This window comes from Rana temporaria, chromosome 13, assembly GCF_905171775.1.
Source record: "Rana temporaria chromosome 13, aRanTem1.1, whole genome shotgun sequence".
NCBI lineage: Eukaryota > Metazoa > Chordata > Amphibia > Anura > Ranidae > Rana > Rana temporaria.
This window is the reverse complement of record NC_053501.1, coordinates 107,905,243-107,932,015: the sequence shown is the minus strand read 5'-3', so window position 1 is coordinate 107,932,015 and position 26,773 is coordinate 107,905,243. Positions and strand designations below refer to the sequence as shown.

Genomic DNA, 26,773 nt, shown 5'->3' with positions numbered 1-26,773 from the left:
AATAAATGAGAAAGAAACAAAGAGATAAAGAAGTGAGAGTTTAGACAGACCTACAGACAAGAGGAAGATAGATAATGGATAGATAGATAGATAGATAGATAGATAGATAGATAGATAGATAGATAGATAGATAGATAGATAGTGGATATATAGATATATTGATAGATAGCTAGATATATTGTTAGATAGATAGATAATGGATATTTAGATATATTGAAAGATGGATCATGTCAGATCCATGGATCAGATGGATAAATAGACACACATGATATAGATAGAAAGGCTCTACAATACTTACATATTCTATGCTTTAAGACTTTATTAGTAACTTGAATTTATCTTGCAATAGATGGATTAGATAGATAGATAGATAGATAGATAGATAGATAGATAGATAGATAGATAGATAGATAGATAGATATATAGATAGAAAGAAAGATATATAGATAGATAGATAGATAGATAGATAGATAGATAGATAGATAGATAGATAGATAGATAGATAGATAGATAGATAGATAGATAGATAGATAGAATAAAAAAGGAAGATGAAAGAGAGAGAAAAAAGATAAATCTACGAGAGGGGAAGATAGACAGATAGCTAGATGCACGAAAGTGAGGGAGGAAGACAGACAGACATGAGAGAGAGAAATGAGAAGATAGATTTATGAAAGAAAGAAAGAAAGAAAGAAAGAAAGAAAGAAAGAAAGAAAGAAAGAAAGAAAGAAAGAAAGAAAGACAAGTGTAGACGTTTTTATTTTTTTCAAAAACACACTATACGATTATATGAGGCTTTAAGATTGTGTTACATTATATTTACCTTGTGATAGAAGGATGGTGATAGAAATATAAATAGATAGATACATGCATACTGTAGATAGTTGCTGAAGATTTACACTAGGCTTTATGATTTTGTTAAGCTGTAGATAGATAGATAGATAGATAGATAGATAGATAGATAGATAGATAGATAGATAGATAGATAGATAGATAGATAGATAGATAGATAGATAGATAATTACCGTAGATGGATAAATAATATAGACAATTCTACTACACTAATAAAATCTGTTGGTTAAGCTCTTTGGATGGGCATCTTGATGGCGGATTCTATGGGTGGGGTAAATGTCATGTGTGATGTCATTGTGGAAAGTCAGTGTAAAATCTTCTTATGTCATCGGTCATTTCTGGACTGACTGAGTCCTTCTTGTGTCTCCCAGACAGATCACAGGCTGTTCTATCCAAAGATGAAAGGAATCGTCCTTCTTCTGCTTTTGTTGTTCTCTTCTGTCTCCATTGAAGATCCTGCGGTCTATCGCAACGCGGACCGTAATCAAGGTCGACCACTTTGGGGGGTTATTCCCATGATAAGAGTGAAATAAATTGGACACTTATCTAAATTCCTGTTTTAAACAGAATGTATTTCATCCAGGGTCAAAGGTTGTGTGTTTGGATACAAATCTCCTACCCACAGTTCCACCCCTTTGGTTCCATGAAACACAATCTTACTTTACTGCTGCTGTAAGTTAATTAGAACAAGACCAAAACTGGTGGCAACGGGCAGGTGGGAGTGGCAGGCCAACTTCGTCCTTCGAAAATAAAAATTTGCATATTGGGGCGCCTAAGCAGATATTTCGATATTTTCAGTAAGCAGTGGGTATGGCAGTGTAGTTCTCCTGGTTGACCACAAGATGTCCCCAATGCAAATGATCAACCTTGGCTTCTGGAGCCGGATTTGGGTGACATGTTAACCCTGCCGGTAGAGAGGCACCTTGGGTTGCTTAGGTTATACACAAAGACTAGAGGTTTACTGTGTTGGTTGTCGGCATTGAACATCCTGTAGGTAGTAAGCCAGCACCACATAACTTCCCCCTTAAGGGGAAGCCATAGGATTTGTACAACTGAGAACTTCTGGATCCCTTGCTGGGGGATACCATGATCTTAGGACAGACCCTCTGAGCACCGTCCCTTGGTTCCACCCCCTACCCACCTCTGAGCACTGTCCCTTGGTTCCACCCCCTACCCACCTCTGAGCACTGTCCCTTGGTTCCACCCCCTACCCACCTCTGAGCACCATCCCTTGGTTCCACCCCCTACCCACCTCTGAGCACCGCCCCTTGGTTCCACCCCCTACCCACCTCTGAGCACTGTCCCTTGGTTCCACTCCCTACCCACCTCTGAGCACCACCCCTTGGTTCCACCCCTACCCACCTCTGACCACTGTCCCTTGGTTCCACACTCTACCCACCTCTAAACACCGCCCCTTGGTTCCACCCCCTACCCACCTCTGAGCACTGTCCCTTGGTTCCACCCCCTACCCACCTCTGAGCACTGTCCCTTGGTTCCACACTCTACCCACCTCTGACCACTGTCCCTTGGTTCCACCCCCTGCCCACCTCTGAGCACCGTCCCTTGGTTCCACCCTCTACCTACCTCTGAGCACTGTCCCTTGGTTCCACCCCCTACCCACCTCTGAGCACTGTCCCTTGGTTCCACACCCTACCCACCTCTGAGCACTGTCCCTTGGTTCCACCCCCTACACACCTCTGACCACTGTCCCTTGGTTCCACACTCTACCCACCTCTGACCACTGTCCCTTGGTTCCACCCCCTGCCCACCTCTGAGCACCATCCCTTGGTTCCACCCTCTACCTACCTCTGAGCACTATCCCTTGGTTCCACCCCCTACCTACCTCTAAGCACTGTCCCTTGGTTCCACCCCCTACCCACCTCTGAGCACCATCCCTTGGTTCAACACTCTACCCACCTCTGAGCACCATCCCTTGGTTCCACACTCTACCCACCTCTGAGTACCGTCCTTTGGTTCCACCCCCTACCCACCTCTGAGCACCATCCCTTGGTTGAACACTCTACCCACCTCTGAGCACTGTCCCTTGGTTCCACCTCTGAGCACTGTCCCTTGGTTCCACACCCTACCCACCTCTGGCTCGAGTGTCCTAAAAATGTTTGGCACCTCATCCCAAGTAATATTTAGCAGAAAAAGGGAGGATAGGAAATGGTGATTATTGCAGTGCCTAAAAAGATAGGGGTCACAAACAGTACTTAAAAGATATATGTTTTTATTATTACAAAAAAGATTGATTTGACATACAATACATACAGTGGGTGACCGCAAGATTATATTTCCAGCGGAATCCCATCGGGGTGGAAATCGGCACTGCGAGGCTGTACTGCCCACCTCTTAGTACTGTCCCTTGGTTCCAACCTCTACCTACCTCTGAGCACTGTCCATTGGTTCCACCCCCTACCCACCTCTGAGCACTGTCCCTTGGTTCCACACCCTACCCACCTCTGAGCACTGTCCCTTGGTTCCACCCCCTACACACCTCTGACCACTGTCCCTTGGTTCCACACTCTACCCACCTCTGACCACTGTCCCTTGGTTCCACCCCCTGCCCACCTCTAAACACCATCCCTTGGTTCCACCCTCTACCTACCTCTGAGCACTATCCCTTGGTTCCACCCCCTACCTACCTCTAAGCACTGTCCCTTGGTTCCACCCCCTACCCACCTCTGAGCACCATCCCTTGGTTCAACACTCTACCCACCTCTGAGCACCATCCCTTGGTTCCACACTCTACCCACCTCTGAGCACCGTCCTTTGGTTCCACCCCCTACCCACCTCTGAGCACCATCCCTTGGTTGAACACTCTACCCACCTCTGAGCACTGTCCCTTGGTTCCACCTCTGAGCACTGTCCCTTGGTTCCACACCCTACCCACCTCTGGCTCGAGTGTCCTAAAAATGTTTGGCACCTCATCCCAAGTAATATTTAGCAGAAAAAGGGAGGATAGGAAATGGTGATTATTGCAGTGCCTAAAAAGATAGGGGTCACAAACAGTACTTAAAAGATATATGTTTTTATTATTACAAAAAAGATTGATTTGACATACAATACATACAGTGGGTGACCGCAAGATTATATTTCCAGCGCAATCCCATCGCGCTGGAAATCGGCACTGCAAGGCTGTACTTCTCACGCTCGCCGCCCCCCATGAGATGCAGCATATCCATAGGAATCTATTTGGGTCAGCAAGCAGGAGCGACAGAGCTTGACGCTGGCTCGCACAACGGGGGGCGCGGAGGGTCCAAATCGCCGCAATTAGACACAGTATCGTGGTCATCTGCTGTACACAGGTGCGTTAAAAACTACAGGGAAAAAAAGTACAAATAATACTGGCCAAGGTATTAACGGGCCTACTGAGGTTACAAATGATGAATCCCTACATGTTTCGCCAAACATTGTCTTCTTCAGGGGAAGTAGTGGTAACCTGTATATGTATAATGGCTCTAGATAAACAAAAATACATCTTAATGGATATTCACAGAAAATCATACATTGAGAGTTAAATCCCCAACATGTTTCAATTATTATGCTGGGAGCATGGCATGGCTCAAAAAACCCTGGGGGCGGTCCCGGTGCTGGCTCGGCTCCCTGGGGGTATCTAGGTAGGTAGTGGGGTGCGTGGACTTTGGAGGTTGGGGAGTTCGGAGAGTTTTTTGAGCCATGCCCCCAGCATAATAATTGAAACATGTTGGGGATTTAATTCTCAATGTATGATTTTCTGTGAATAGCCACTAAGATGTATTTTTGTTTTTCTAGAGCCATTATTCATATACAGGTTACCACTACTACCCCTGAAGAAGCCAATGTTTGGCGAAACATGTAGGGATTCATCATTTGTAACCTCAGTAGGCCGTTAATACCTTGGCCAGTATTATTTGTACTTTTCTGCTCTGTTGTTTTTAACGCACCTGTGTACAGTAGGTGACCGCGATACTGTGTCTAATTGCGGCGATTTGGACCCTCCGCGCCCCCCGTTGTGCGAGCCAGCGTCGAGCTCTGACGCTCCTCCTGCTTGCCGCCCCCAATAGATTCCTAGGTAGGTAGTGGGGTGCGTGGACTTTGGAGGTTGGGGCTTCCTCTGAAGAAGCCAATGTTTGGCGAAACATGTAGGGATTCCTCATTTGTAACCTCAGTAGGCCGTTAATAACTTGGCCAGTATTATTTGTACTTTTTTGCTCCGCTATAATCCCCATTCCCTATCTTTTCTGCTATATATGCAATGGAGACAACCAGGAAAACTACAAAAATGCCAAAACCTACATCTGCATACTATGATGTAATCAAACTTCTCACCCCCTTTACAGATCACAGCCATGGCTCCCATTACCTCCTGGATCCCATCCACAGTGTGATTCAAAGCACCAGAGGCGCCAACGTCACTCTACCTTGTATCATGAGACTTCGGCCCAGGAGCTACAGGGTGAAATGGAGCAAGATCAACCCTTTAGACCCCATGGAGAACCTCATCATCATCACCAACGGCAAGTACCACAAGAATTACGACAAGCTGAAGGGACGGGCCAGAATGAGGAGAAGCCACCGGCTTGATGCCTCTCTGGTCATCACCAATGTAACCCTGGAGGATGAGGGTCGGTACAAGTGTGAGCTGGTGAACGGCCTGGATGACCAGAGCCTGACGTTGTCCCTAAAGCTAGAAGGTAATTTAATACAGTATTAGAACAAGTTTCGAATTAAGTGTCTTTGTTGGGTTGAATGTCTCAATGTAATGGCTATAGGGCTTTTTTTCTCAGAGAATAGGTGCAGGTACTCCCCCCTTTACATCACCCCATCCACCTCTGAGCACTGTCCCTTGTTTCTACCCCCTATCCACCTCTGAGCACCGTCCCTTGGTTCCACTCCCTACCCACCTCTGAGCACTGTCCCTTGGTTCCTCCCCTACCCACCTCTGAGCACTGTCCCTTGGTTCCTCCCCTACCCACCTCTGAGCACTGTCCCTTTGGTTCCTCCCTCTACCAACCTCTGAGCACTGTCCTTTGGTTCCACCCCCTACCCACATCTGAGCACTGTCCCTTAGTTCCACACTCTACCCATCTCTGAGCACCGTCCCTTGGTTCCACCCCTACCCACCTCTGAGCATCATCCCTTGGTTTCACCCTCTATCCACCTCTGAGTATCGTCCCTGGGTTCCACCCCTACCCACCTCTGAGCATCATCCCTTGGTTCCACCCCCTATCCACCTCTGAGCACCGTTCCTTCGTTCCACCCCCTACCTTCATCTGAGCACTGTCCCTTGGTTCCACCCCCTACCCACCTCCAAGCACCGTCCCTTGGTTCTACCCCCTACCTACATCTGAGCACTGTCCCTTGGGTCCACCCCCTACCCACCTCTGAGCACTGTCCCTTGGTTCCTCCCTCTACCCACCTCTGAGCACTGTCCTTTGGTTCCAACCCCTACCCACCTCTGAGCATTGTCCCTTGGTTCCACACTCTACCCACCTCTGAGCACCGTCCCTTGGTTCCACCCCTACCCACCTCTGAGCATCATCCCTTGGTTCACCCCCTATCCATCTCTGAGTATCGTCCCTTGGTTCCACCCCCTACCCACCTCTGAGCACCGTCCCTTGGTTCCACCCCCTACCCACCTCTGAGCACCGTCCATTGGTTCCACCCCCTACCCACCTCTGAGCATCGTCCCTTGGTTCCACCTCCTACCCACCTCTGAGCATCACCCCTTGATTCCACCCCCTGCCCACTTCTGAGCACTGTCCCTTGGTTCCACCCCCTATCTACCTCTGAGCACCGTCCCTTGGTTCCACCCCCTACCCACCTCTGAGCACTGTCCCTTGGTTCCACCCCCTACCCACCTCTGAGCACAGTCCCTTGGTTCCACCCCCTACCCACCTCTGAGCACCGTCCATTGGTTCCACCCCCTACCCACCTCTGAGCATCGTCCCTTGGTTCCACCTCCTACCCACCTCTGAGCATCACCCCTTGATTCCACCCCCTGCCCATCTCCCAGTATCACCCGTGTAGGAAAATACAGAACCAAGTACTGTATCATTTTGTGGTTCTATGTAATTTGTATGGACTTTGTTAATGATAACAAGGAAAGCAGTAAAATAGATTCCATACAGCCAGCAGCAATAGACCTCCCGCCGAAAGCAATACCTACTCCCCGCAAAATAGATCCACCCCAGCAACAATAGAACTCCCATCAGCCAGCAACAATAGACTTGTAACTCAATAATAGGTCCTTCCCAGCAACAATAGATCCCTCTGCGACAATAGATCCCCTCCAGAGATCACAGATCCCCCAGCAGCCAGCAATAGACCCTCCAGCTCCTCACAGCCATTACATACATTCAGTGCCAGAGGTGCCGGAACTGCGTTCCCCCGCGTTCCCGCCGGAAAAAAGCCCTGGATATAGAAGAGCGAATCAGTTTCACTACTGAATGGGGGATCAGGAGAGCTGGGAGTACTACTGAATGGGGGATCAGAAGAGCTGGGAGTACTACTGAACGGGGGATCAAAAGAGCTGGGAGTACTACTGAGTGGGGGATTAGAAGAGCTGGGGGTAATACTGAATGGGGGATCAGAAGAGCTGGGGATAATACTGAGTGGGGGATCAGCAGAGCTGCGAGTACTACTAAGTGAGGGATCAGAAGAGCTGGGGGTAATACTGAGTGGGGGATCAGAAGAGCTGGGAGTACTACTGAATGGGGGTTCAGCAGAGCTGGGAGTACTACTGAGTGGGGGATCAGAAGAGCTGGGGGTAATACTGAATGGGGGATCAGCAACACTGAGAGTACTACTGAATGGGGGATCAGAAGAGCTGGTAGTACTACTAAGTGGGGGATCAGAAGAGCTGGGGGTAATACTGAGTGGGGGATCAGAAGAGCTGGTAGTACTACTGAATGGGGGTTCAGCAGAGCTGCGAGTACTACTAAGTGGGGGATCAGAAGAGCTGGGGGTAATACTGAGTGGGGGATCAGAAGAGCTGGTAGTACTACTGAATGGGGGATCCGCAGAGCTGGGAGTACTACTGAGTGGGGGATCAGAAGAGCTGGGAGTACTACTGAATGGGGGATCAGAAGAGCTGGTAGTACTACTGAATGGGGGATCAGAAGAGCTGGGAGTACTACTGAACGGGGGATCAGCAGAGCTGGGAGTACTACTGAACGGGGGATCAGAAGAGCTGGGAGTACTACAGAAGGGGGGATCAGCAGAGCTGGGGGTAATACTGAGGTACGTGACGTGATGTCAAATGAAGCCAACAGAACTTTCTTTCCTATGTTCCAGGAGTCGTGTTTCCATACCAGTCCAGAGAGGGGCGCTATCACTTTAATTACATTGCAGCACGACAAGCCTGCGAGGAACAAGATGGAAGACTGGCGACTTACGCCCAACTTTACCAAGGTGAGTCTACGTTGTCCACCAATAAAATGTAATGCCGTGATAGTACAACCAGAAATACCCAATGCCATCTCCCTCCTTATTGTCAGCTTGGACAGATGGCCTTGACTGGTGCAATGCCGGATGGCTCCTCGAGGGCGGAGTTCATTACCCAGTTATTGTCCCACGGCATCCGTGTGGTGGGGACCTTCCTCCCGGAATACGAAGCTATGGCCCCAAAGATCAACTGAAGGACAAATTCGATGCCTTCTGCTTCACATCAGCACTAAATGGTACTATGATTATTATTATAAGAAAACAACAGTTGCTTGTGATCATTTCCACCACAATCATCATCAGTGCCGACCCTAAAGGAGCTTACAGTCCCTGACCACAATTCTAATTAGTCAGGGGATCTCAAGGCTCCTTGTTTACCATGTGTACCTGACTATTATTAGCTGCTCTGTTGATCATAGTTTCAATTCTAATTAGATGGGGGATCCCAAGATTCCTTGTTTGCCATGTGTACCTGACTATTATTAGCTGCTCTGTTGATTATAGTTTCAATTCTAATTAGATGGGGGATCTCAAGATTCCTTGTTTACCTGACTATTATTAGCTGCTCTGTTGATCATAGTTTCAATTCTAATTAGATGGGGGATCCCAAGCTTCCTTGTTTACTGGGTGTACCTGACTATTATTAGCTGCTCTGTTGATCATAGTTTCAATTCTAATTAGATGGGGGATCTCAAGATTCCTTGTTTACCATGGCCCGGATTCAGGTAGATTTGCCCCTTATTTACGGAGGCACAGGGCAGCGTTTTTGCCCTGCGCTCCGTAAATTGCGTGTGCGCTGTGTAAACTTGCCCTGCGTAAGGGCGCCTAATGTAAATGATCCCGTAGGGGGCGGGAATCATTTAAATTAGGCGCGCTCCCGCGCCGAGTGTAGAGCGCATGCTCCGTCGGGAAACTTTCCCGACGTGCATTGCGGCAAATGACGTCGCAAGGACGTCATTTGCTTCAAAGTGAACGTGAATGGCGTCCAGCGCCATTCACGATTCACTTACGCAAACTACGTTAAATTTTAAATTTGCGACGCGGGAACGACGGGTATTTGTAGCATTGGCTACCCCTGCTAATAGCAGGAGCAGCCTTAGGCGAAACCCGACGTACGCAAACGACGTAAACTGCGTACGCAGGGCTCGCGTAGGGTTGTGAATCGGCGTTAGTATGCAATTTGCGGCCAACGTAAGAATGCAGCCTACGATATGACTGGCATAAAAGCCTTATGCCAGTCATATCTTAGGCTGCCGTCGGCGTAACGAGGTTCCTGAACCAGGAGCATTCGAAACGCCGGCGCAAGTAAGCAATTGCGCCGCGTAACTATGGTTACGCAGACGCAATTGCTTCTTGAATCTGGGCCCGTGTGTACCTGATTATTATTAGCTGCTCTGTTGAAAAAAAAAAACGTAAATTACTAGGACTGTGGGGCATGTGACCACTTAATAGAAACCTAAATATTTTTTGGGGGTTGTTTTCTTATTTTATACATTTCCTTCTTTATTATGGCCTGGGTAAAAAGCTATAATTAAAAAATAACTGTGCAAATATGAAGTCTTCATTAATCTTATCAATATTGTATATTTTAAATCCTAAATAGATGGGGGATCTCAAGACTCCTTGTTTACCAGGTGTGCCTGACTATTATTAGCTGCTCTGTTGATCATAATTTCAATTCGAATTAGATGGGGAATCTCAAGATTCCTTGTTTACCAGGTGTACCTGACTATTATTAGCTGCTCTGTTGAAAAAAAAATTGGCTCCTCAAGGGCGCTGCCTGCATATTTTTAAATGACCACTAGATGGCAATGCAGCACAGGCAGTGTTACATGTGTGGCGCCAAAAGGTTTTTAGGTGCGACATGTGCTGTAAAATGTATATCTTTTTTTTTTTTGAAGAAGAAGAAGAACTAAGATCCCCCCTTCTTTTTTTTCAGGTCGAGTTTTCTTCATCCAAGGCCCGATGAACTACACAGAAGCCCTGGACGCCTGCCTGGCCCGCAAGGCCCAGATGGCCAAGGTTGGCCACTTATACGCCGCGTGGAGGTTCTTCGGCTTGGACCACTGCGACGGGGGCTGGTTAGTGGACAGCAGCGTCCGCTTTCCCATCGCCGACCCTCGGGAGAGGTGCGGCGGCCTCCCCGACCCGGGGGTGAGGAGCTTCGGTTTCCCCGGGCAGAGAGAACGACTTTATGGGGCGTATTGTTATGCCGCGGTTTAGGGAGCGTCTGTCCATCATCGTCTTTGGGATGTCTTCACGAAGATATTCCGGACTTCGACAAAATGGAGTCTACTTACCAACCAAAGCGTGGAAGAGATAGGACCACAAAAGGACTTTTCGGCCTTCGGCCAGCATAGCCGGGCCGCTGACCAGACTTTCCATTCCCACTATTTAGCAATAAAACTTGGTCACCGACCCGCCCCCTAGCCTGTGATTGGATAATGCCGGAGAGGCGGACCACTGATGACTTCCTTACTTTCCCCTTCTCCTTCCGAAAGCATGTTCAAACTGTGTCTGATTGGCTCCTGGTGTTGCCCCTCCCCCAGTTAGTCTGAGAGCTGCAGTGCAGGGGGTTCCGGAACACATTCACATGCTTTACGTGTATTTAACCTTTCTGAAAATTAACCCATAACGTGCTGCTTTTTATAGGATACCCACTTTAACCACTACAGCGCCGGGAGCATTTACCCCCCTTCCTGACCAGAGCACTTTTTGCGATTGGGCACTGCGTCGCTTTAACTGACAATTGCGCGGTCGTGCGACGTGGCTCCCAAACAAAATTGGCGTCCTTTTTTCCCCACAAATAGAGCTTTCTTTTGGTGGTATTTGATCTGCGGTTTTTATTTTTTGCGCTATAAACCAGAAAAGAGCGACGATTTTGGAAAAAAAATACAATATTTTTTACTTTTTGGTATAATAAATATCCCCAAAAATATCTAAAAAAAAAAAATTTCCCTCAGTTTAGGCCGATACGTATTCTTCTGCTTATTTTTGGTAAAAAAAAGCGAAATAAGCGTATATTGCGCAAAAGTTATAGGGCCAGATTCTTGTAGACTGGCGTATCTTCGCGGCGGCGTAACGTATCTGATTTACGTTACGCCGCCGCAACTTACATGGGAAAGTGCTGTATTCTCAAAGCACTTGCTCCGTAAGTTGCGGCGGCGTAGCATAAATCGGCCGGCGTAAGCCCGCCTAATTCAAATGTGGAAGGGGGGGCGTGTTTTATGGTAATCAACTGTGACCCGACGTGATTGACGTTTTTCACGAACGGCGCATGCGCCGTCCGTGGAATTTCCCAGTGTGCATTGCTCCTAATACGCCGCAAGGACGTCATTGGTTTTGACGTGGACGTAAATGACGTCCAGCCCCATTCACGTACGACTTACGCAAACGACGTAATTTTATAAATTTTCGACGCAGGAACGACGGCCATACTTAACATTGACTGCGCCTCATACACCCAGGGGCAACTTTACGCCGGAAAAAGCCTAACTCAAACGTCGTAACTTTACTGCGTCGGCCGCGCGTACGTTCGTGAATTCGCGTATCTAGCTAATTTGCATACTCGACGGGGAAATCGACGGAAGCGCCATCTAGCGGGCTAAAAAAAATTGCATTTAAGATCCGACGGCGTACGAGACTTACGCCTGTCGGATCTAATGGATATCTATGCGTAACTGATTCTAAGAATCAGTCGCATAGATACGACGGCCCAGATTAGGACTTACGACGGCGTACATGGCGCTGCGCCGTCGTAAGCCCTTTGAGAATCTGGGCCATAGCGTCTACAAAATGGGGGATAGTTTTATGGCATTTTTATTAATATTTTTTTTTTTTACTAGTAATGGCGGCGATCTGCGATTTTTATCGTGACTGCGACATTATGGTGGACACGCCGGACCCTTTTGGCGCTATTTTGGGACCATTCACATTCATACAGCGATCAGTGCTATAAAAATGCGCTGATTACTGTGTAAATGACACTGGCAAGGAAGGGGTTTAGCACTAGGGGGCGAGAAAGGGGTTAAGTGTGTCCTAGGGAGTGATTCTAACTGTGTGGGGGGCGTGGCTACCAGTGACACGACACTGATCACGGCTCCCAATGACAGGAGCAGTAGATCAGTGTCCTGTCACTAGGCAGAACAGGGAAATGCTTTGTTTATATAGGCACCCCCCCCCCCGTTCTGTGACACGATCGCGGGACACCGGCTGACATTGAGTCCCGTGGGCACGGACACGGAGCTTGCGGCGAGCGCGCGGCAGATTTTCCAAGCAACGTACATCCTCATCTCACCAATAAAATTAGCTGCAGCACATACAGTAGTTTCCACCTATCCCAGGCAGGTAAGGGTTGGGGTAACTAGAACCAGTGGCGTAGCGTGGGTTGTTAGCACCCGGGGCAAGGCAAGAAATTTGCACCCCCCCCCCAACTTAGACACTACCAGAGTCCCTGACCAACCTGGATTGGAGGAGGCGGCGGTGGCGGAGGCGCTCACATTTTTGGTTGTCTCCCAGTGGAGGAGGCGAAGGCGGCGGCGGTGGAGGAGGTAGCGGCGGTGGCGGCAGCCACGGAGAAATAGGAGGAGGCAGCGGAGGCGGCTCACATGTTTGGTTGGCAGCGGCGGTGGAGGAGGTGGCGGAGGAGGAGGCAGCGGCGGCAGCAGCCGAGGGGGAGGAGGCGGCTCACATTTTTGGCTGTCTCCCGCAGAGGAGGAGGCGAAGGAGGAGGAGGAGGTAGCGGCGGTGGCGGCAGCAACGGAGGAATAGGAGGAGGCGGCTCACATGTTTGGTTGGCGGCGGCGGTGGAGGAGGTGGAGGCAGGGGCGATGGCGGCGACAGCGGAGGAGGAGGCGGCTCACATTTTTGGTTGTCTCCCGCAGCGGAGGAGGCGAAGGCGGTGGCAGCAGCGAAGGCGGCTCATATTTTACTAGTCTCCCCACCTTGGTTAGTGTCCGACGCACTGTGATTGGGTGTATGGGGGGGTCATGTCCGGAGGCGGGACTTCCGCAGCAAGCGCTAATGCCGACAGGCCAGCCCTACGCCTCACATGATCGCCATACACCCAATCACAGGGCGCCGGACACTCAACATGGCGGCGGAGTGCCGGGGACACACATAACCTATAATTAGGAGGAGGCAGAGTGAAAATTCGCCCCCCCTAAATATAGCACCCGGGGCCACCGTCCCCCCTGCCCCCTCCACGCTACGTCACTGACTAGAACTGCTGTATGTGTTGGGTCCCCCCCCCCCCCCCAAGAGCACCATGCATAGTTGCCAACAGTCCCGATTTTCCCCCGGGACAATCCCAATTTTGGGACTGTCTATTTCGTTGCTCATCGTCACCATCGAATGCCTTATGTGTTATTAGACCCAGTGCATACAATGCTGTAACTCTACAATAGGATAAAATATTTATTAAAATATTGTCAAGTATGCTAGCTGACTATTTCTCAAACATTCGTCGGTTTTATGTCAAACGCATTCCTGCACGCTGCATGAATTGTGTCTGTAATTTCTCTGTTAGAGCAATCCCTAATATAGTTAGCGCCATCTAGTGGACAAGATGTGGTATATTTTCTCATTGAGGGATTTCAGAAAACAATACTTCATTTTGGCCACTGGGTGGAGCTGGTGATCATAGGGATTACTCTACTACTGCCACTGCTGCCCAACCCCTTTTTTACAGCACTGGCAAAAAAATGCACCCAGCTTGCATTGCTTTTTTTTAATATAATTGTCTTTATTTCTTTATTTTACAGGCTTGTAATCATCTGTAAAAGAAATGGTTCAAGTGTCAGAAGATTTATCATGTATAATTACTAATAATGTTATTCCCATAATGCACTGCACATAAAAAAAAAAACATAAAACACAACATAGCACCTATACACTGGCAGAGAACATTATATCAAGTGATGACCAAGAGCGCCTCCCTAAATGAAAGAAGGCAGATAAGTTTGGGGCTGAGAAGGTGTTTATGAGGAGGCAGGCTAACTATTTATCGAGGTTTAATGAATGCGTCTACATGGGCGTAGCATAAGGGGTTGCAGGGGTCACAAACGCAACCCCCACCCCTAGCTCCAGGGGGCCAGTGCAGCCTCCCTGTCATATTATCATATCCTCCACAAAGTCCAGCTCCGATCTGCCCAAGGGCCCCACAACCACGCTCCAGTACTGGCCTTCCACAGTCCGCACCCCTCCATTCTCATTGGCTGGGGACAAGCTGTGAGCCATTTCCTGAATGGAGAGGAGCACGGGGTGAGAACAGCCCAGGGGCCAGGTCAACTTTTGCATCGGGGGGCCCACAAGCTTCAAGCTACGCCTCTGTGCGTGTATATAAATATAATGGTATACACGCACACACACATAACAGGCCCTCATAGGAGGTCCTCCAAAGGAAAATGAAGATAGTAATACATTTGTTTTACTGGTTACTGGTATTCTGCCTATTTTACAGGGTTTTAGATCATATTCTGATGCTTCATACACTTCCAGAGTAACATATGAGGAACTTTCTAGATGCTATCACCTTCCCTCAACGCCACAGATAGAAAAGCCCTTAACGCACATATTGCCCTAGAACAGTGGTCTCCAAACTGCAGCCCGGGGGCCAGAGGTGGCCCTTTGCTTAACTTTACCTCTGATACAAGGCACTATTTTCCCTTCACAGACATCAACAATGGGCACCATTTCTGCCACTGACACCAACAATGGACTAATACTCCTCCCACTGACACCAATGATGGGGCAATATTCCTCTAACTGATACCGATGGGGCATTATTTCTCCCCTTAATTCCCAAGACGGGGCCTTATTTACTTTTACTGATGCCAAGACATTTTCTTCTCCGAATGGCCCCTCCAAAGTCTGAAGGACAGTAAACCGGCCCTTTGTTTAGTAAGTTTGGAGACCCCTGCCCTAGAAGAACTAGCGGTCTCCGCTTTTACCAACGCAAAGTCCCCTGGGAGGGACAGGCTGCCTGACGAAATATATAAAACTTCTCCACCCAGGAACTACTCTCCACCATTTTGAAAGCCAAATGCCCCTTACACACGATCGGAAATTCCGACAAGAAAAGTCCCATGTGAGCTTTTTGTCGGAAATTCCCACCGTGTGTAGGCTCCATCGGACTTTTGCTGTCGGAATTTCCGCCCACAAAAGATTGAGAGCTGGTTCTCAATTTTTCCGGTGGGAAATAAATTCCCGATCGTCTGTAGCTTTTTCGACGCGCAAAATTCCGACGCATGCTCGAAAGCATTGAACTTCATTTTCGTAGTGTTGTACGTCACCGCGTTCTTGACGGTTCGAAAGTTCAGAGAACTTTTGTGTATGCAAGCCAAGCTTGAGCGGAACTCAGTCGGAAAAAACATCCAAGGTTTCTCCGACGGAAATTCCGACCGTGTGTATGTGGCAAAAGATCTGAGCAGCTTGTTACAATCTATGTACGAAGCAAAATGTAGTGGTTTTAGCAAAACCAGGAAAAGTCCTGACCATGGCGGACTCCTTTGGGCCTATCTCACTTTTGACGAAGGACCTGAAGATTCTAACCAAAGACCTGGCTACACGTCTGTCCAAGGTTTTATTAGACAAGTGTTTTGGTGGGTCAACGCTTTCTCATGGCCTTGGAAAAGGCCGGCTGTGGCATGCCGAAACATCAGTCAACTTTATTATTTTCTTCATCCTCCGTTGGAAGCCCCATGAGTGCCTTTTATATCCTTGTTGTAGATTACTATATTCATGTGAGGAACCAAATCATTGTCTTGGATTGAGTTGCTGGTCCCTCTATACTATATAATCATTATATATATCCTAAATTGAACCAGCAAGCAACCACTGCATGCATTTTTATGAATGGCCTACACTGAGGTATGGTGTGGGCAGCCAACTTGGAACCAGAGATTTGAAAGGATCAAAATTATCCTTCCAGTGGGTTGAAGAAACCTTACAGTGATAAGGCACAGGCAGCAGTAATGGGACAAACCTAAAGGAGAGCAGTCAAAATATGTTATGAACAGCAGGATCATTGACCAACATATTCTAAAAGCAGCCATTTTGGATGTGGACCAATAATAACAAATACTGAAAAGTCCTCAAATGTCCAACCTATAAAAATGTAGGATTACATACTTGGATGACCAATATTCAGGAAAACTATAATGCCTCGTACACATGATCTGGCTTTTGCCCGACCAAACTCACATCGGAATTCCAACGGAATTCCATCGGAGGAAAAGAGAACACGTTCTCAATGTAAACTCCGATGGAAAAACTCCAATGGCCATACACACGGTCGGAATTTCCAATGGAAAAAGCCCATCTGACTTTTTTCATCGGAAATTCCGATCGTGTGTACGAGGCATTAGCCAGCCCAAGACATCACCAAAGCAAGGTGATCCTTTCCATTTCGAGACATGAGCAATATTCCAGTATTGATTTTAGGTCCAACTATACCCATAGCTTTCCGTTTAGAAGGGGTAGAAAATTCAGTCAGGTAAGTTTGCATAGATCAAATACTATTATTATGTTATGTTGTTTGATGCTATAAGAGCTTCCCCATTGGTTCCAAGGTATTCAGCTAAATTGACAAAATGTCACCTAAATCTCCGTATTATGGCCCAGATTCACATACATCGGCGCATATTTATGCGGGCGTAGCGTATCTAATATACACTACGCCGACGCAGCGCACAGAGGCAAGCACTGGATTCACAAAGCACTTGCCTCCAAATCTACGCTGGGTTTCTTAGTCGTAACTCGTCGTAAGTGGAAGTGGGCGTGAGCCATGCAAATGGGGCGTGACCCCATGTAAATGATGGATTGAGCGTCATAAAGATACGAATACCGTACGGCGCATGCGCTGTCCCGTGGACGCATCCCAGTGCGCATGCTCAGAATCACGTTGAAACAACTGCCTAAGTTACGTCGAATCACTGCCTACGACGTGAATGTAACCTACGCCTAGCCATATTCATGAACTACGTAAACGACGTAAAATACGATGGCTGTGTTCCCTGGTCCATACCTTTGCATGAGTTGCGCCTCCTATATGGGGAATAACTTTACGCCGGACGTAAGTCTTACGCAAACCGCATATATTATGCGCCGGCGCAACTTCGTTCGTGAATCGCCGTATTTCACTCATTTGCATATTTGAATCGAACATCAATGGGAGCGCCAGCGTAAATATGCGCCCACGATACGCCGGCGTAGGAAAGTTACGTCGGTCGGATGCAGCCTATTTTCAGGCGTATCTCGGTTTCTGGTTCGGCGCATAGATACAACGGCGCACATTTGTACTTACGACGGCGTATCTCGAGATACGTCGGCGTAAGTGCTTTGTGAATCCGGGCCTATGTCTATAAATATAGGACAGGATGTCCTACAAGCTCATAGAAGAATAAAGGTACAAGCTCACATAAGTATGAAGATCAGGTATCTACAAAGGTTTTTGGTCACCTTTTTTGGTTTTTGAAATGTCCTACAAGCTCTAGGATGGGATGTCCTACAAGCTCATAAAAGGAAAAGGTCATCAAGGATGGGATGTCCCCAAGCTCATATAAGTTTGAAGGGTATCTAGGATGGGATGTCCTACAAGCTCATACAAGTATGAAGGCTATCTAAGATGTGGTGTCCTATGAGCTCATATAAGTATAAAGGGCATCTAGGATGGGATGTCCTTCAAGCTCATAAAAGGAAAAGGTAATCTAGAATGGGATGTCCTACAAGCTCATAAAAGGAAAAGGTTATCAAGGATGGGATGTCCTACAAGCTCATATAAGTTTGAAGGTCTTCTAGGATGGCATGTCCTACAAGCTCATACAAGTATGAAGGTCATCAAGAATGGGGATGTCCTACAAGCTCATAAAAGGAAAAGGTCATCAAGCATGGGATGTCCTACAAGCTCATAAAAGGAAAAGGTCATCAAGCATGGGATGTCCTACAAGCTCATAAAAGGAAAAGGTCATCAAGGATGGGATGTCCTACAAGCTCATAAAAGGAAAAGGTCATCAAGGATGGGATGTCCTACAAGCTCATAAAAGGAAAAGGTTATCAAGGATGGGATGTCCTACAAGCTAATATAAGTTTGAAGGTCTTCTAGGATGGCATGTCCTGTAAGCTCATACAAGTATGAAGGTCATCAAGAATGGGGATGTCCTACAAGCTCATAAAAGGAAAAGGTCATCAAGCATGGGATGTCCTACAAGCTCATAAAAGGAAAAGGTCATCAAGGATGGGATGTCCTACAAGCTCATAAAAGGAAAGGGTCATCAAGGATGGGATGTCCTACAAGCTCATATAAGCTTGAAGGTCTTCTAGTATGGCATGTTCTGCAAGCTCATATAAGTATTAAGGCTATCTAGGATGGGATGTCCTACAAACTCATAAAAGGAAAAGGTCATCAAGGATGGGATGTACTACAAGCTCATATAAGTTTGAAGGGTATCTAGGATGGGCTGTCCTACAAGCTCATACAAGTATGAAGGCTATCTAAGATGTGGTGTCCTATGAGCTCATATAAGTATAAAGGGCATCTAGGCAGGGCCATCTTAATAGCATCATGGGCCCCTGGGTAAAGTAATGCTCTGGGGCCCCTACAATGATGACAGTGCAGGTAAACAGACATCAAGTAGGAAGGAGGCAGACTGCCTCCCCATGTATCTATCACTCTCAGTGCCATCATGGGGCCCCCAATTTCGGGGCAGCGTGGGCTCAAGGACCAGCTGCTTTGGGGAAAGTTCAGGGGCCCCCCATGCAGCTGGGGCCCCTGGGCAGTGCCCAGGTGTGCCCTCTTATTAAGACAGCCCTGCATCTAGGATAGGATGTCCTACAAGCTCATATAAGCTTGAAGGACTTCTAGTATGGCATGTTCTGCAAGCTCATACAAGTATTAGGGCTATTTAGAATGGGGATGTCCTACAAGCTCATATAAGGAAAAGGTCATCAAGAATGGGATGTCCTACAAGCTCATAAAAGGAAAAGGTCATCAAGGATGGGATGTCCTACAAGCTCATAAAAGGAAAAGGTCATCAAGGATGGGATGTCCTACAAGCTCATAAAAGGAAAAGGTCATCAAGGATGGGATGTCCTACAAGCTCATATAAGTTTGAAGGTCTTTTAGGATGGCATGTCCTGCAAGCTCATACAAGTATGAAGGTTATCTAGGACAGGATGTCCTACAAGCTGATATTAGTATAAAGGCCATATAGGATTGGATGTCTTACAAGCTCACATAAGTATGAAGATCATGTATCTAAAAAGATTTTTGGTTCACGGCATGAACAACAGCAATCTATAGATGGGTTGGATCTGTAAACAGCTCTTCCTGCAACTAATTCAGACTGTCCAGCTACAACCTGTAAGTATTCAGTTACACAGTGACCATCGGTGTTAAAAGGTATAAATAGGACCCCTATACTGTAGAGGTGCACTGTTGGCTGCCCACCTCTGACCACCAACTTGGGTCTAAATAGGCCATCTAACATTGATATGGGCTCCATCATCATTTTGCTAAGAGGTCCAGGTGATTGCCGTTTTGCTGAAACCCATGACTGCCAACCAATAAAGTAGTGGTTTCTGGCCCTTTTCGTCTATCGAAATCAGTCAAGGATGCTTAGCTGCCACCTATATAGTCCTTGGCTCATTTGAAGTCACACTAAGGATGTGGTCAAACTTGGGTGGCAAAGTGAAAGTGAGGTGGAGTTCAGTGGATTGTAGCAATCATTTGAGGCCCAGCTTTAATGTCTCTAGCAATATTCACAATAATTTTCTATCCTCATTATCCAAGAACCAGTTTAAATAAGTGCTGGTATCAATAGGCACGATGTATCACGTCTTCTTCATTGATTGACTTGCCATGGCCTTTCAGTGAAAGGGTTGAAGGTACTTGTGGTGTGGATGAGAGTGGTCTTAGTCAAATGCACATAAAACATTTCTGGTTGAACAAGGCCTGCCTTTCCTGCAGCAACAGGGCCTGGGGTAACGTCACGTCCAATTGGCTACCAGGGTAACAATTCCTAACAGAGAGGCAAAGGGATCCCCAAAAGAGGTCACATCATTGGAGAGCTGTAGAAAAAAAAATCAGCAGTCAAGAACTCCAATAAAAAAAAACTTGAATTCCCATTATATATCAAGTCAAAAGAATGCATTTATAAATATTCCAAAGTTCCAGAAGGATAATTTAAGATAGAACATCATAGGGCAATGGTCTCCAACAGGGCTGGACTGGAACAAAAATTTGGCCCTGGACTTCATCCAGACTGGCCCACTTTGACAGGTCTCTCCCATGGCGGACAACTTCCACACCCGGCCACCCAAGCCCCCTCTCCCCCTTCACTAGCCACTAGCCGTTCTACTTTATTAGAGTAGAACGGCTGGTACTGGTACTCTTATAGGCAGTACCAGTGGGGAAGCTAGACATTATTTCACCCGTGGCAAAGAATCAGCTTGGTGCCCCCCTTATGGGACAAGGTTAGGCAGAAGTGAGAAACTCCCAGGCTATAGCTGTTGAGTCAGGTGTCTGTCCCCTCCCCCCTGCTCCTCTGTCGTCGTCCCCTGCTCCTCTGGTCCTCCCCCTGCTTCTTTGACCCCCCAGGTGAGCGCTGCTGGGAGGTAGAGGAGGTGAGCGCTGCAGGAATGGATAGACAGAGGAGTGGAGAGGGGCGGCGGTCCGCTGTCACTGAAGCCATCGGCCCACCGGGAAACTTCCTGTAGTCCCAATGGCCAGTCCATCCCTGGTCTCCAAGGGGGGGCCCTTTGCTTGCCTTCATCCGGCCCTTGGGGCAATATTCCTCCCACTGATACAGGACACTATTCTACCAACTGACAGTGGCAATGGGGAACCATTTCTCTCATTGACACCAACTATGGGGCACTATTATTCCCAATGATACCACTGTTCCTCCACCTAATACCAAATGTGATGTTTTCTCCCACTGATGCCAGGATAGTTTCCACTTCCGCTGGCCCCCTAAAGTCTAAAGGACATAAAACTGGCCCTTTGTTTAGAAAGTTTAGAGACCCCTGTCATAGACTAAACCTTCCACTGGGGGCAAGATTTGAACATGGAGGACACTTTCAAGTGGCATACTGAAAAGGGAAATGTAAGGATATTTCTTTGTCCAAAAAACATTTTTTTTTAGAAGAACCGATTGAAAGATATAGGTTCATAAGGTATATATGGTATAAGGTATATAGTAATTCCCTTTGATAAAATTATGTTCTACTTACACGATAGACAGTTTATCTGGGGTTCTTCCCACACTCCATCTGACTGGCACCTAATGACTGGAGAATTGCGCTGAAGGAAACCATCGTCGCAGCGATATCCTATCACAGAGTTGATCTGGTATCGGGTTTTGGGTCGGCCATATGTAGATGCATTGGCCACCTCAGGGGGAGGTCCACAGGTCACTAGAAGACATAGCCGGGGCACATTGTGAACAAACCTTACATGTGAGTAAAAATAATTAATAATAATAACGTTGTATGAAAGATATTTAGCATTGCCCATCAGTTGGCCAATTGCACCCATGACAGTGGTGTCACTTCTGAAAGAACCTGCTTTCAGAATGTCTCTTTCTAATTGAAACTTCAAATGACCCATTTGGAAAAAGCAGACAGTTGAGGATAAGGTAAGAGGGAGAAGTCAGACTTTTGGTAAAGGGCTCAACGGGTCTTCATAGACAGGACACTTAAAAAGAAGTTCAGTTATTTCTTAAACTGAAAATATATCCTTCTGAAGAAAATTAAAAGTTAATAGAACTTAATGTTTTTTCACAGGTGTCTACCATGAATCTCCTTACCCAGACCCATTTTGCAGGTGGACGGGAGGTGGTAGTTGCACGGCACATCACTCCATTGGCCATTATCATGCCACCCTGTCACCACACAGTCCTCACCAGAGAGGAAGTAGCTGTCAGGCTGCCCTTTATTCCAGTTTTCAAAGAGCTGTAACAGAAATGTGGAGAAATTAAAAAGACAACAATATTTCAAACTAGGGTAGGGTCCAACCATTCTCAACCAGGGTTCCATTGAACTCTAGGGTTCCTCCAGAGGTTACCAAGCGTAGCTGTGGCTGATTGACCTCCCATTTGATAGTTTTTGTACAGTTCCAGGGCCAATGGCGTGTGTCCATAGTGCCCCTAAAATCCATTCTTCTATGCCCCAACAGAGGAGGACTTTTGTTGCCCTTGAAACCCATTCTTCTAAGCCCCAGCAGAGGAGGACTTTTGTTGCCCCTAAAATCCATTCTTCTATGCCCCAACAGAGGAGTACTTTTGTTGCCCCTAAAGCCCATTCTTCTAAGCCCCAATGAAGGCAGACTCGTGTTGCCCAGGAAACTCATATTTCTAAGGCCCAGAAGAGGACTTTTGTTGCCCCTAAAATCCATCCTTCTATGCCCCAACAGAGGAGGACTTTTGTTGCTCTTGAAACCCATTCTTCTAAGCCCCAGCAGAGGAGGACTTTTGTTGCCCCTAAAATCCATTCTTCTAAGCACCAGAAGAGGAGGACTTTTGTTGCCCCTAAAATCCATTCTTCTAAGCCCCAACAGAGGAGGACTTTTGTTGCCCCTGAAGCCCATTCTTCTACGCCCCAGCAGAGGAGGACTTTTGTTGCCCCTAAAATCCATTCTTCTAAGCACCAGAAGAGGAGGACTTTTGTTGCCCCTAAAATCCATTCTTCTATGCCCCAACAGAGGAGGACTTTTGTTGCCCCTGAAGCCCATTCTTCTAAACCCCAATGAAGGCAGAATTTTGTTCCCCCGAAACTCATATTTCTAAGCCCCTATGGAGGGGGACTTTTGTTGCCCCTAAAACCCATTATTCTAAGCCCCAAACTTCTTTGTTGCCCGAAAAAAAATTGACTGTTTTTATGATGGTGATGGTGTTACAAGCAATCAGAGGGGCTTTGGACTCTTTCACTTTGTGTTTTTTCCACCAATTGTATACATTGAGGTCTTATAGTAGCTGTCTGTGTCCCTTATAGGAAAATCCGTCCTCCCCATTCATCCTGGTGATGGTGACCAATGTTACCGGGACAGGAAGTGACCAAAAATTCGAAATATTAGGGGCCAGATCCACAAAGAACTTACGCCGGCGTATCGATTGATACGCCGCGTAAGTTCTACGAAGCGCCGTTGTATCTTTGTTTTGTATCCTATATTGTGTCATATATTTATATATGTTTGTGGGTTGCGCAGAATTCTCACTGACATACACAAAACAAGATACGACTGAATGTGGGCTAGATCCGACTGACGTACGTCTTAGTACGCCGTCGGATCTTAGGTACATATTTACGCTGGCCGCTAGGTGGCGCTTCCATTGATTTCCGCGTAAAGTATGCAAATTAGCTAGATACGCCGATTCTCAAACGTACGTCTGCCCGGCGCATTTTTTTACGTCGTTTACGTAAGGCTTTTTTCGGCATAACGTTACCCCTGCCTCTATGAGGTGTACGCAATGTTAGGTATGGACGTCGGGACAGCGTTGAATTTTCCATTGTTTACGTCGTTTGCGTAAATCGTTCGCGAATAGGGCTTTGCGTAAATTACGTTCACGTCGTCTAGGCATTTAGCGGGCGTAATTTAATTTGAAAATTCGACGTGATACTGAGCATACGCGCGCATGCGCCGTTCGAAAAAAAACATCATTTATGTGGGGTCATGCTCAGTTTACATAAAACACGCCCCCCTGTTCCTCATTTGATTTTGGCACGCTTACGCCGGCACATTTACGCTACGGCGCCGTAACTTACGGCGCAAATTGTTTCTGGATAAGGAAACTACGCTGTAAGTTACGGCGGCGTAGTGTATCTGAGACACGCTACGCCTGCCTAAAGATAGGCAGTTCTTTGTGGATCTGGCCCTAAGTCTTGGTCAGAACAGGAATCATGCAGAAATCTTCCAATGGGGACATTTGTTAAAGTGACAATTGCCTAAAAGGATATTTCCCTCACTTTCAGTTGCATTTACAGGGCAGGAAGTGAAGAGAAATCTCTTGAACCGGACACAGACGGCAACAAATTATTGTCAGGAACTTTATTATTTCCTACTCTATCCAAAATGGGGGAAAAAAAATTTGGCTTTTGCCCCTGAAATCCAGAAAAATACTGAAACGCCAACCGTTCCCTAAGACCTTGTGACATCATTGGGCAACATTGTCAGTCAGGGATACAAAATGGCTGACGCCAAACTACCTAAAGCTGAACTCCTAGCAGGTATAAAAGGCCAAACTAAGGCAGGCCTGTATTCTTTAATGCATTATTTCAATTATTTTCAATACAAGGAGTATCCAAAGTGCATTTGTGTGCCCTAGAATTAACTTTAGTGTATTCTTTGCTGACATTTTGCGTTTCCTAGATCCTTGTGGTAATATCATTTGGCAAAAAAAAAATTGAAACTATTACTATTTTATTCTCTAGGGTGTCTGCTTCCAGAAAATATACAGGGCCAGATTCAGAAAGACTGGCGTAAGTTTGGGCGGGCGTAGCGTATCTCATATACACTACGCCGCCGTAACTTAGAGAGGCAGGTACCGTATTCAGAAACAACTTGCGTCCTAAGTTACGGCGGCGTAGCGTATATGGGCCGGCGTAAGCCCGCCTAATTCAAAATAGGCTGGTAGGGGGCGTGTTGTATGTAAATGAATCGTGACCCCACGTAAATGACGCGCCTAACGAACGTCGCATGCGCACGCATGCTCAGTATTACGTCAAATTTTCTCCATAATTTACGCCGGCTCAATGCTTAGTTGACGTGAACGTAACCTACGCCCATCCCCATTCACGTACGACTTACGTAAACGACGTAAAAAGATACGCTTGCCGACGTCCATACTTTGCATTGGCTGCGCCTCATATAGCAGGGGTAACTTTACGCCGGACGTAAGCCTAACGTAAACGGCGTAGCAGGCGCAAGTACGTTCGTGAATCGGCGTATCTACCTAATTTACATAGCGGCCAGCGTAAATATGCACCCCAAGATACGACGGCGTAGGAGAATTACGCCGCTCGTATCTTGGCAACAGTGAGGCGTATCTGATTCTAGGAATCAGGCGCAGAGATGCGACGCCTCACATTCGGACTTGCGACGGCGTATCAGGAGATGCGCCGTCGTAAGTCCTTTGTGAATCTGGGCCATAATGTTTATTTACATTTATAGTATATAACATTTTTATGTTTCAGTTGCCGGCATCTTACCACAGTATTCCCATCTGACCACTGGAAATCGCCCTCTATGGTGCGGTCATTCAGACCCGTCCATTGGTAGTCTTTGTACTGGTCTGAGAGAACATTGAAAATTATTATTATTACTGTAATATCTTGTAATATCTTCTACCTTGTTAAGAAAAGCAAGCTTGCATAGGGCGAGTGACAACATGAAATGTGAACCCTGGGGCTTATTATTATTATTTTTTTTTTTAATATCAGTTCTGCTGATTTCCTGCAGCCTATTCAGCCACTGCCTATCTATATGCACCTGCTGGGCATCTTTGCTCTGGATCAATTATAGTGATAATTATGATGGATATATAATGTGTTGCTTTTCGTCTCCACCAGGGGGCACACATGACAGGGTGACAACGCAGGAGCACAATTGGAGGACAGTTGTCACCCCATAACAGGAAGTTCCTGAACAAGGACTTTCATGGCATATTCATCATTTAAATGAAATTTGGAGATTCAAGCAAGTATACAGTGGAACCTCGGATTGAGAGTAACGCGGTTAACGAGCGTTTATCAATACGAGCACTGTATTTTGAAAAATCCTAACTCGGTTTGCGAGTGTTGTCTCGCAAAACGAGCAGGATTCAGGCCAAATCGATGTGCAGTACCGCGTTTGGACTGAGGTGGGGGGGGGGGGGCGACGACGTTCGGAGATGCTTGGAAAGACTTGGAAATACTACGTTTCCGAGACTTTCCGAGGTTTTCTGAGGTCAGCCCAGCTGCCTCGGGCATTTCTGGCTGTTTCTGAGGCTCTCCGGCGCCCCCCGCCTTTGGCCGCATGCAGTATTGCATGGCATTGAAGTCAATGCGTAACAAATTATTTTCGTTTCCATTGACTTCAATGGGAAAACTCGCTTTGATATGCAAGTACTTTGGATTACGAGCATTCTCCTGGAACAGATTATGCTCGTAATCCGAGGTTCCATTGTATATTGTACATATTTATTTATTAGGCAAAACCTGGGTGCAGTGTTCATTAGTAATGACAGTGTATCTATAAACCAGTGCATATAGAAGTATTAGAGGAAAATTTGGAAGCTGTTATTTCTGAAAATTCTAATTGTCTGATTGTCTCTGGCTTTTGAAGTCATTGACCCAAAGCCAATATACAGCCAGTGAACGGGAGCGCAACGAATGTTGGGGAGTTGGCCAAAGTGTTAAGAGTCTCTTTAAAGGATTAGCCCACTTAAAAGTGACTTTCATAATATATATAGAGTTTGATGGTTTGAGTAACCCAATGACTTCTAATATGTCTTGGGAAACCCAG

The 26,773-nt window shown here is 46.8% G+C and overlaps 2 protein-coding genes across 6 annotated transcripts in view; one reads left to right on the top strand and one right to left on the bottom strand.

Moving 5' to 3' along the window:
* The window catches only part of HAPLN2 (hyaluronan and proteoglycan link protein 2), a 13,339-nt gene extending 2,354 nt beyond the window's left edge, over window positions 1-10,985 (top strand). For 2 of the 4 annotated variants that reach the window (XM_040332743.1, XM_040332741.1), the window contains exons 2-6: window positions 1,221-1,338; window positions 5,172-5,525; window positions 8,128-8,244; window positions 8,331-8,513; window positions 10,217-10,982. In XM_040332743.1, the coding sequence (XP_040188677.1) occupies window positions 1,248-1,338; window positions 5,172-5,525; window positions 8,128-8,244; window positions 8,331-8,513; window positions 10,217-10,500 (1,029 nt within the window). In that variant the 5' untranslated portion in view covers window positions 1,221-1,247 and the 3' untranslated portion in view covers window positions 10,501-10,982. Of the gene's footprint in view, window positions 1-1,220; window positions 1,339-5,171; window positions 5,526-8,127; window positions 8,245-8,330; window positions 8,514-10,216 lie in introns of all 4 variants that reach the window. The other 2 variants (XM_040332742.1, XM_040332744.1) reach the window with 2 other exon arrangements.
* A 9,004-nt stretch (window positions 10,986-19,989) lies between these two features.
* Window positions 19,990-26,773, bottom strand: part of BCAN (brevican) — a 68,155-nt gene continuing 61,371 nt past the window's right edge. For both annotated transcript variants that reach the window (XM_040333304.1, XM_040333305.1), the window contains exons 11-14: window positions 25,480-25,562; window positions 22,083-22,227; window positions 21,508-21,690; window positions 19,990-20,343 (exon numbers count right to left, since the gene is read on the bottom strand). In XM_040333304.1, the coding sequence (XP_040189238.1) occupies window positions 20,333-20,343; window positions 21,508-21,690; window positions 22,083-22,227; window positions 25,480-25,562 (422 nt within the window). In that variant the 3' untranslated portion in view covers window positions 19,990-20,332. The remainder of the gene's footprint in view (window positions 20,344-21,507; window positions 21,691-22,082; window positions 22,228-25,479; window positions 25,563-26,773) is intronic.